The sequence below is a fragment of the Musca vetustissima genome, unplaced genomic scaffold, assembly GCF_032173495.1.
Source record: "Musca vetustissima isolate MV318-11 ecotype Yass unplaced genomic scaffold, APGP_CSIRO_Mvet_v1 utg36391, whole genome shotgun sequence".
Lineage (NCBI taxonomy): Eukaryota > Metazoa > Arthropoda > Insecta > Diptera > Muscidae > Musca > Musca vetustissima.
Genome location: NW_026879293.1, coordinates 191,585 through 203,831, shown reverse-complemented (window position 1 = coordinate 203,831; position 12,247 = coordinate 191,585). Strand labels below are relative to the sequence as shown.

At 30.7% G+C, this 12,247-nt stretch overlaps 1 protein-coding gene across 1 annotated transcript in view; it reads left to right on the top strand.

Moving 5' to 3' along the window:
- LOC133324112 (histone demethylase UTY) overlaps positions 1 to 12,247 on the top strand; it is a 182,922-nt gene that overhangs the window by 61,830 nt on the left and 108,845 nt on the right. Inside the window, exons 4-5 of the mRNA XM_061532995.1 lie at positions 11,101 to 11,229; positions 11,293 to 11,518. Coding sequence (XP_061388979.1) covers positions 11,101 to 11,229; positions 11,293 to 11,518 — 355 coding nt within the window. The remainder of the gene's footprint in view (positions 1 to 11,100; positions 11,230 to 11,292; positions 11,519 to 12,247) is intronic.

Below are 12,247 nucleotides of genomic sequence, written 5' to 3'. Positions count from 1 at the left end.
AATTACGTATAGTTTACTTAAATCCATATACAATTTCAAAATTTTCTTCTTCAAAAAGTTAAGAATTTTTATCAGTGCTAGTAAGGAATAGTCAGATATATGTAAAAATAATATATATTCCTGAAAATAACTGTATATGGTAATAATATTGAAATAAATGACCTTTACTACATATATTACATTTTATACAGGTAGGGTTTTCAACGTTTACAACTTTTTGACAGTCGAAATCCTAAAAAGTCGTCACACGGACCATACCAGATTGGCTCTATCGTTTTTAAATTTTTTTGAAAATTCAATTATTCGGTCCCGTATGTTGTGTGTATAAACTGATATTCCGAGTAAACTTAGAGCTGGACCAATAATAATTTTAAAAGCTTTAAGAAGAAAGTATGTCTATTTTGGTGAATAGCTCCACTATTGGTTTGATGTTCTTATGACTTTTACTTGTCATAGCAGTACTTAATTTACACATTCTATTATAAATCAGGATGAGACCTCTTTAAATGTCTTCCAAATTGCCAGTATGACCACTTAAAATATTATTGCTGCAACTTTGAAAATTACACACAATTTTGTTTGCTTTGTTTGTATTGAAAAGATCAAGAAGAAAAATATTTTTAGTCCTTGGAGTTTTTATAATTATTCATACAACGTTTGATAAAAAAACTATAGAACTGCAGTAGGACTATTTAATTTTTTATTATTAAATATTTATTTTGTTATGAAAGACCTAAGGGACCAACAAATTATTAAAATATGGTTCGAATTTTAAATTTGTAAATTACATTTAAATTTTTAGAACTTAAAAGTAAATAATATTTAATTAAGAAAAAATACACTTATGACATTTCACAGGGTAAAAACAACTCCTATCAATAACTCGCTTGCGAGGTCATAGAAAAAATTAAAAACGCTATAATATCAGCGGAAATTACTGCCTCTAAAAATAAGTATTTTGTAAGGTAGATAAACATAGCATTCTTGAAATAAAACATAAGCTTATTTTGATACACTAAATATTTTTAAGTTGTTGGGCAGAGTATTGAATAAACACTCTAACAATCTTGGAATTGTTAGATTAGTGTTTCTAGTGGATTTTCAAAAATTAAAAGAGCTGGCAAAAAAGGAGGGAAATTGATATTTGCATATTTTATAGAATAAGGAAAGGTATTGGATATTAACAAATATTGGAAATGGAGATTCTATAAAACGATGAACGAGCGAAGGTTTATATCACAAATATATCTGACGACACTATTAAAAGTCGTTTGAACTCGATCCCTATTAAACATTTATAATCTGGTTATACCGCAAGACAGTGGAGGCTGAGGTGAGGTAGAAGAAGGTCACAATTGTAAAGGCTTCTCAGTGCAATGTTCACTCGAGAGACTACTCTATCAATATGAGTTGAACATTTAATTTATTTTTGTTGTTGAACAACAATTATTATTTATTCTTATTAAATCTTTATGTTTTTGATTGGGTTTTTTGATCAGGCAATTGTTATGAAAATAAAACGAGTTTTATTTCATATTTTGCTTGACGTTTTTGAAAAAATTTCATTGGAATTTCATTATACTTTAAATCCAGTACATTAGCATATGAAGAGAACAATAATGCCTTTGTTTTACTAACATTTACTCTGAGTTTGTTATATCTCATCGAACTTCTAAATAATGACATGATGTGATTGAGTATGAATTAAAAAGCAGCCCTTTCTGAAGTATCCCCAGTAAATAGGAGCTAGATATCGTCTGCGAAGAATGCAGAGCAAAAATTGCGTATGTTTAACGTAATATCAACTCTGTTAGAATTTGTCAATAAAAATTTCGTCGCTCTTAGAAAAATATAAAAAAAAATAAATAAATTGGATAAAGCAGTGCAGATGTTATAATTCTTTTTTTACTGTGTTAGTATCAAAAGTTATTGAAGGAGTTCTTGCTTGTTGTACATTTGTTTATTTTTTGGAAGTAATACACAAAAGTACGAGTTTGCAGAAGAAGAAAAATAAAATTTGCCGCGTAATGTAGTTTATGCGAATGCTGTTTGCAAACTAATTTATGTATGTTAGCAGAGGCTGCTTTTTACTAATTGCCTTGATGATATTGGTATAATATTCGCACAGAGTTTTGTTCTTATTAGAGAAATTACAGCAGTGTGGGAGTGGAATTATTGTTTGCTTGTTGCTTTGTATGCTGTGTTGTTGTACCTGGATTGACCACTTTATTGTATTTGCTGTCGCTTCTTACTGAAGTATCTCAATCCAGTGTTTGTTTAAATTTATAATTTAAAAATACCATCAACATCAACATCGCAGGTCATTCAGTCTGTTGAAAAAGAGTTTGAATTAAAGAGGTTGTTAAAACAATGCGTACAGCATTCGGTAGATGGAAGAGACTGTAAAATAATGTTGGACTGCTGTGAAGAATTTACAGAGAGAAATGCAAGAGGCTGAAATAGACGAAGACATCCTCAGGTCGAACGTAATTATTAGTGGTCCGCCTGATAGCATTAAAAATTTTGAGAGATCCTGTTGTAAAATTGTCTTCTCTGTACGGCATTGATATACACCCTAGGGATATAAACCACTGCTGTTACATATCAAAAGGAAAGTCAGTGGTGGTCAAGTTTAACTCTGTCCATGTAAGAGACTGCATTATGGCTAATTACCAGAAGCGACGTGATCAGATTTTGTAGTGTGATATTACTGGTGCATCCATTAGGAGTAGAGTTTACTTGAACAATCATCATAATCGAGCAGCATCCAAGTTAATGTATGTATGTCGTAAGCTATGGAGGAGTCAAAAGATACGTAATTTTATGCTTATTAGTGCTGACAGCTCAAAAGTGTTGGTTATGCTGCCTGATGGATCTGAGAATATAGGTCCACTTTTTCCGGTAGCCCCCATATAGTGTATTTTGGTTATTTTTCCACCGCTGTAATTTAGTACCTGATCTTTGCACAAAAAATTATAAATATAGGTGAATTTTTTCGGATATACCCCATGAGAAGGAGTGTGATATACATGTGTGTATTTTCGGTATTTGTGGGTTCTTGAGCGCATTTTTCAACCGAATTTGCTGCAATTTGGTAATTTGTAGTCGTATATGGTAACAAATCTCTCTCTCAAAAATTTTTGTGTATTAATATGCCTGAAACTGGGGTGAAAGCCGATTCTAATGTTCATGATGCTACCTTTGATATTAATCCTTAGGAATGCTGAATTAACTTGAGTAGTATATTTATTTATTAGTTTTTTAAGAAAAATCTGGGAACTTTTATTGAAATTTATTATGTTTTCTACTAATTTAGGCGAAATTGTTAGCGATACTTCTTATTTGTCTACCCAGTTATGTAATTTGAAGAACAATCTTTATATCCATGTACCAGAATGTTTTATGAGTATATCGACTATGATGCGTTTGACCCTCGTGTTTTAAATGACGTTTTTTTTGTGTAACTTCGATGATATTTTATATACCAGTGATGTTGATGATCAGTTAAATTTGCTGAACAATAATCTTAACTTTATTCACTCTGCGTTTCCCGTTAATAAGCAAGTGCTTAAAGTAAAGTCTGATGACTGGTATAAATCGAGAGATATCCGTTATAGTTTGTCATTGAGGGATATTGCTTACAAAATATTTTTAAATAATAAGTGTGATGAAAACTGGAAGGCTTTCTGTAAGCTGAGGAATAAAGCGAAGAATGTTGTACGAAAAGTTAAGCGTTTAGCCCATAGTAATATTGTAACAAGTCGTCTATGATGCTATTGAATGTGATAATGTTGAGTCTTGATTGTGCGTTTGTTCGTAATCAGTCTCGAGATAATGTACATGTACCGAATGTTCCACTTGATATTGCGGAGGGATTTAGTTTTCATGATGGTTTTAAATTAAAATTTTTAAAGATGATGTTTCGTTTGTGTTTATGTTGTGCATATTGTGAACACTATTATAACCACATCGGTATTCCCAAAGAACTGAAAAATAGCTAAGATTGTCCCAACCTCAAAAAAAAAAAAAAAAAAAAATGGATCTGGCAGAACATGTAATAAAAAAAAACAAATTATGGGTTACTTGGACGAGTCGTCTCTTTTGCACGATAGTCAGCTTTCGATGTAATCGTAGTACTACATCCCTCTTAATTAGTCTAACAGAGAACGTCAGGAAAAGAGTCAGAGATGGAGGTTGTTATGTGCTATTGTCACTTGACCTTGAAAAGGCGTTTGATAAAATCAATATCGCTGGGTTGGTCGAAAAACTTTTCGAAGGCTTTAAATTATCTTCATCCGCGTGTACACTTATTTGTGTGATAGAAAACAGTATGTTAGTAGAAAAAATTGTGTGTCTAGTATGTTGTCTGTAAGTAGTGGGTGACGCAAGGGTCTGTGCTTGGGCCGTTACTTTATACATGTACATTAATGATCTTTTGAGACGTGTTAGCAGCAAATCTTGTTTGTCCTTTGCGTTTGCTATTCATTCTATTTTTAGGAGATGTTCAGCTTCTATTTTTAGGAGATTTAGTGTTTTTAGATGTACTTCAGAGTGTAATTGATTTTACTATTAGTTTTTTAGTAGATTGAATGTTCGTCAATGGTCTAAATATCAATGCGGAAAAGACAAAGGCTATGTATTTTGGTCATATACCCGATAGTTCAATTTCTGTTACCGTCTGTAATAATATTATAGATGTCGTAAAAAAAATTAGGTGTTGCGATTGACAATAATTTGGCATTTGAAGCGCATGTCGATTCGGTGGTGTCTAGGGTGAACTTTACGCTGAGAAAGTTGTACTCGTTATACCTCGTATTATAAAAATACGTGTGGTACATGCGTTGATAATGCCAATATTTCTGTATGGTCTTGAAATATTTAGTGGTAGTTGTGGGTATGTGTAGCATAAATTGCATTTATTGTCGTGTAATGCGTTATGTTTACAATTTGCGTTGTCATCAGCAAGTACCATTATATGTTGAGAGTTCCCTTGGTTGTAGTTTTAAACATTTTGTGTGTATTAGAAATTTTTATTTTCAAAAGCTCCAGATTCCTGCATCTGTTGTTAATCTTTTTTCATTTAGGCAATCTACTAGAAATAAGCAAATAATGTTGCCGCGTATGACTTCGCTCATGAAAAGATCATGTTTAGTCAGAGTTGCCCTATATTTAACAGTCTTCAACGTCCGCTTAAAACCTTTAACTACTCATTGCATAATTTTTTTATTTTTATTTTTTTTTAAGTTTGTTATGCTTTATTATTTATGTTTATGCTAAGTGTAAGAGGAGCTTAAATAGTTGTTGTATTGTGTAACTATCAATAACCTTTTGGGATTTGTAGTAAAAAAGCGAAATAAATTAAATTAAAATTAAATAATAAGAAAAACAATGGCCCAATCACAGACCCCAGCGGAACACCACTTTTAAACGCCAACACGTAGATTTCTATGTTTATTCATAAAAATAAATTACATAATCCATAGAGAGTATGAATGAGAGTTTGTGATCATTAAAATTCAACCTAATATTATCCGTTACTCCCTCCAATAATTCAGCTGTACTCCTATTCTCACGAAAGTACACTGAATGGATATAAATGAGGCCAGAAATAAAAATGTCCAAGTGAACATCGACATTAGAATTTCTTGACATACCTGAAAAGTCAAATGATTGTAGTTTTGATAGTATATAAGGATGTTTTTGAAAATAGACGGACAAACATATTGGTTCGAAAACAACGTTTTCAGGGACAGACAACATTTTTGAGTTGGGAGCGCAAACGAGTATTATTATCACCTAGGTTGTTCATTAACCCTTTGAGCCCCGATTTTTTTTTTTCGTAATTATAGAAGAATTTTCTGCTTACAGATTTAATGCAACTTTCCTAAATAGGATATGGACAATATTTGGCATCGCTACATCCTTGCATTCGGGAAATACAGTACATACTGTTGTCCATATTTTCTGCATCGAAAGTTGAATCACCAATAAGGATTTTGGGCATAAAAATTCTACATTTTTTTCTTGAGACTGGACTGTTCAAGTTTCAAACATTTAATGGCATGGAAATATATAGAACAGCAATATATTTTATACAAGTTTCACAGATGGCTGCAAAAATAACACTAACTATACCACATATGACAACCAGAAGGAAAATAACAGCGAATTTGGTCCAATAATGGGATGAGTACTACAACAATAGTAATAAATAACTTCTTAACTCCTTCTTGTTTTTATTCACACCATTATTTCAATTATTCATGGCCAAGTTGTCAAAATTGGCAATTTATTGTTAAAAATTCAAGTATTGCACTACTTCCACTGTCCATAAGTAATGTTTCCCCAATTCCAACAAAACTGCCTGAGCATAAAAAGTAAGAATATTCAAATAATGGAAATATGAAATGGTATTCTGGGAATCAGAACCTTATTCTATACTGTACCTGTATGTGGTTTTGTAATATTTGTCAATACATGAATGAACATGTAGTACCCAGCAGAAAATGCTCTCTTTCGGGACAATTTCATTGACGAAACGTTGACGAAATTTATGGAATTGTCATTCATGACTAAACACATGATATGTCGTTCTTCTAGAAATATGTAAAGAAAACAAAAATAGTCTGAATCGGGTGTACTATAAAATATTGATAGAAACAAATAGAAAATTTTTTTGAAAATATATAAGAAATTTAGGATAAAGAATACGTGTTTTCTTGGTTAAAATAGGTAATAGCCTAGACAGACGACAGCCTTAATTTGCATTAACAGCCTTAATTCAAATTAATTTGTACATTATCCTCATTTTTATGTGTTGTTAATGCACAAAATCAAACTGAATTTATACTGAATTAAGCAATTTCAATATGGCAATGCTGTAGAAAATCAATTGATTGTTGTCAAATTTGTTTACGTTTACGAAAATAAAAATTAGAAATAAAGGCAAAATTCAACATTTCTTCAAATTTGGACCTGTTTTATCTTCATTATAGCTGTTAGTTTTCCTTCCTGTCATGTATCAATTTCAAAAAGATGTAATCCTAAAAAATATTGTGAACAAATGTCAATATTTTCTTCCTACACACTGACAAACAATAGTTTTGAAACAAAAAACTGGTTCATAAATGCAGAAACTCTCGTCTGTCAGGGGTAAATTTTAATTCAAATTAAGAACTTTTTAATGCAAATTAAGTCTGTCGTCTGTCTATGGTATAAGTTTAATTGAATATATAATTATTTGTATCATTATTTGAATGATTTTTTTACTCTTATAGCCTAGACAGACGACAGCCTTAATTTGCATTAACAGCCTTAATTCAAATTAACTTGTACATTATCCTCATTTTTATGTGTTGTTAATGCACAAAATCAAACTGAATTTATACTGAATTAGGCAATTTCAATATGGCAATGCTGTCGAAAATTAATTGTTTCTTGTCAAATTTATGTATATTTATGAAAATAAAAATAAGAAATGAAGGCAAATTTCAACCATTTTTTAAATTGGGAGCTGTTTTGCTAAGATCATAATTGCTATTCCTCCTTTATGTCATGTATTTATTTCCCAAAGATGTAATCCCGAAAAATATCGAAACAAATGTAAAAAATTTTCATCATACACACAGACAAACAATTGTTTTGAAGCAAAAAACTGTTTCGTAAATACAGAAACTCTCGTCTGTCAGGGGTAAATATTAATTCAAATTAACAGCATGTTTTTGTAAAATTCAGGGGTAAATTTATTTATGTTTATAAAGGTTTTCTGATTCAAAACAAAAATAAATGACATATTTTTCAAAACCAAGGAGTTTGGTCGTAAGTCACTCGAATTCGTTCGTTTGGAATTTTATAAAAACAGGCTGTAAGAAATTTTTAATGCAAATTAAGGCTGTCGTCTGTCTATGGTATTAGGATGGGGCAAATAAATGACGATTGGTAAAATATTGTAAGTAATATCTGAAGGATGTTTCAAATTTTAATGCGTTTTAATGTTGTTGTTTCATTACAGATGATGTTAAAATGGAGAAAATCATCTCGACAACTTCTCAGGAAATGTGTTTATTTTTTTATTTATATTTTATTTTGTAAAAAAGCCTAAAGGCCAATAAGATTTACAATATGCATGAACTTATAGTACCTACTCCAGATTTATATTATTATCAACGTAAATGCAATGTATATTTCTTGTTGTATAATAAATTACATGCTATAAAAAATATAAATTGAAAATGTATATGGGCAATATTGCCAATTTTTTAACATAGCTCAAGCGGAGGTTCACCCCTTTATAACACGGGAACTACTTATGTATATGAAAAAAAGTGAATAGTTTTGGGTTAATTGATCTGTCGTTGCAAACTGTTCATGATATTGACCTCCAAACTTTATTTTGGTGGAAGCTGTGTCTACTTAATGTAAAAAAATGTGTAAAAATAGGTTGAGGCGAACCAGTTTTTTATGTTCTCTATCGATTTGTGACTAAGCCACTCATTGCACGGTCTTCGTGTCAAAATAAAACTAGAAGCCAACAAAATGGGGACTACGCCCCTTATGTATCATTTTTCAAAATTTTAACTGCATCTACCTTTAAATGATGCTGACATTTTGAAGCTCGATTTTGAGTGTTTTTTTAATTTTACTTCTAGCTTTAATACGCAAACAGGAATTTATAAAAATCGATTATAAGATTATTGTAGTCGCGAATCTGCGTAATTTGATATGTATTTTGTGTATGTAGTATGCACAGATTCAGAGTAATACTCATCCGCAGGTGCGAATTTTGTGCGATCAAATTTCTAAAATACCTATTTTTACCTTTAGATCTGTCATTTTTACCCGCGATCAATAAGGTTTTTTACCAAATTTTGTACATTATCATTTCCAAAAACACGAAATTTGGCAAAAAATGTTTTTGAAAATATTGCGGATTTATTTGCGTTTTCCTTCAATAAATGACCTCATACGGATTTTGATCTTTTTCGAAAAGAGAACTTTAAAAACTTCAGCCGAAAGAAAGATGTACGCAATTTATCTCTAAAATAGATTGTGCTGGCACATCCATGGTTCTTAATGGACCACATTGAAATGGTATAGATCGATGTATTTTTTTTAGGGTGCACACCGAAATCGGATGCGCGTTAATGGCATATGGAGTTTTCGGAAATTATTCGCGTTTAACGATTTTTTGGGTACTTCAATGTAACGTGCGGCACATCTTAGCCGTCAAATGAAATTTCGCAAAATATATATGGATTGGAAGATAAACTTCAGTACTTCCTGAAAACCGCATGCGCATCAAATGATTTTGAGAATTACGCGATTTAGACGCAATTTAAAATGTATATTTCATAATATTTTATTTTAAGATTTATTCCTATTTATAGAATTCTAAGATTTATCGGAAGGGTCTTGATATAATCCGCAAGGCGTATACTTATACACAAAAAGTGATTATTATATATGTCAATTTTTCGGCGAAATTCGGATAAAATAGCAGAATAACCCCAACATTTTTTCTGAAATTTCTTGTATACAATTAAAAAAATAAATATGATGACATTATTTTTTTCGAACCAAAAACAAATATTTTTCCTCAATATCTTGTTTTGTTGTCGCTTTGATTTAGAAACCGCTACACGGACTTGTGTGGTTTTGATATCGTTTCATTCACCATGGTGTTTAGATTATGTAGATATTTTTAAATTAATTTTTAGGTGTGTGTACGTCATTAATATAATGAAAATATTGATGTAATCTGCTAATTTTTTTTTAATTTTCTCATATTTCGCGAATATGTGCAACTTTATCGTGATTATTATAATATATTCATATTCTTATTTTACGGAGGAAGATATATATCAACGTTTTTGGTCAATATAATAAACGGCGTAATTTTAAGATTTTTTTCTTATGTCCAAAATTAAAACCTCGATAACTTTTGCGCGCATCAACCAAAAATTTGATCGCGAACGGTTTCGGAATCAGAACATTTTTCTCTATATGTGTACCAAAAATCATTGATGTGCCACAAAAACAAAAAAGCTGTTTTTTTGAAAATGGAATATAAAAAAATTGGCAATATTGCCCATATGTATATTTTAATTTGAATTTTTAATGGGGTATGATTGATGACAATGGTCGTCACACAGTCGTCAACGACTGTGTAAACGACATAGTCGATGATAGTCGTCAACGAAAAGTAGGGAGTTTTGTCGCTAAAGTTGTCGTCAACGACAACTTCGCTTACTTTGTCGCCCAAGTTGTCTTGCATGAATACTGCGACACTTGTGTGAAATTTTCGTCAAGGATCTCACATTGTTGTCTGCAAAGTGTCTTCAAGGAATTGCCATTGTCTTGCACGATTCGTTAATGTTGTCTGCAAGACACTTTCTACTGGGTACTTATGTTGATTTCTAACACAATAACCAAATTTGCGATATTTTTGCAAAATTAATTTATTCTGAAAGTATGAATCATAATTTGTACACCTGTATTCATGAATTAACATGTAATACTTATGCTGATTTGCAACAGTTTCCAAATCTGGAATGTTTTCTCAATATTAAGTATTACTGAAAGTATGAATCATAGATGTATAATTCCGATATTTATTATATAATGAACATTTTGCCAGTTTTATTTTTCATTTCAAGAAACAAATCATTTTTCATACTAACATTTTACAATTAGATCTCCCAATATTATTGAAAACATTAAAAAAATGTATACCCGTTGATGTAAATTCTACGTATCTGTACACTACGATTTTGTGTTATTTTAGTGTACCTATCCACCTTGTACGGTACGGTACAGAACACTATGAAAGGTAATATAATGTTTATTTTCAAACACTGATTAAATATAAAAATCCAAAATGTTATTATTTTTTCTTACCCAACCTAATTAAGGACGTTAACACAAAAGTGATGATATATAAAGAAAGTATTACATTTTTGGAATTTTATTATTTATTTATTATTATTATTATTATTTTTTTTTTGAAGCAATGGCTACTATATTAGTTTCACAAATGTAACGCATGGACATAAACTATCATTTACATATTTTATTTGTAATTTATGTTTTTTTTATTTACAGTTCGTTTTCATGTTGCTCACCTTTATGAAGTCCAGAATAAATATAAATCGGCCAAGGAGTTGTACGAGCAATTGCTTAATGAAAAAGAGCTGACATTGGAGCTAAAAGCTGCAATTTATAGACAATTAGGTACGTATATTTCTTTAATAATGTGCCGCTGCAGTTATTTTAATTAATGTATTATATATTCAGGATGGATGTATCACTGTCATGACTATTTTGGTGAAAGAAAACAACGTGAGTCGTATGCAATTCTTTGTTTGCAAAAATCAATTGAAGCTAACCCAAAATCTGGCCAATCTCTATATTTGCTTGGTCGGTGCTATGCCGGTATAAACAAGGTTCATGACGCATTTATTGCCTACAGAAATTCTGTGGAAAAAAGTGAAGGAAACGCAGATACTTGGTGTTCTATAGGGTAAATATTGTTAAGTACATATTAACTATAAACCTATACATACCCTCCTTATAAAGTGGAATGTATATAAAAAATGACCCCACGAAGAATTTATACATTATGGATCACAATCAAATTCTATGTCTATTTAGCAAATTAAAGATATTTAAGCTTGAGGTCAATTCTTTAAATATTTCACACTTTTTACAACGCTTAAATAAAAAATTGGTTAATTGAAAATGAAATTACTTAAAAAAATCATATTTCCTTGAAACCAACCCCGTTTAATGGACAAATTTATGCGTTGCGTTTTGTGGCGACTAATTTATTACTTAAATGATCTGCAATTCTGCGAATTTCACCAAAAATTTTGCCATACTTTAAGAAAAAAATATATACATTTTTAGAAATTAAAGATAGGAATGACAAAAAAAGAAATTTAAAATCGACACCAATTTAGTACAGAAACAATCTCTAGAATCTTCAAAAATAAAGAGAGCATTACAATCTTGCTCATCAAAAAATATTGCTTTAAAAAGAATGATGATGTTGTAACAAAAAAGTTAAGAAATGCTATTTTGTGTGGTTTAATTAAAAGCGTTCAAAAAAAGCCACACTGACTCGAAGTTTATTGCTGGAAAGTGTTTTTTGCCTAAAAGATCAATGACTAGGTACCATTTTTAAAGCTAATAAATAAGAACAAATGTAAAGATATTTGAACATAACGTAAGCCTTTTCAGTATTTCAGAT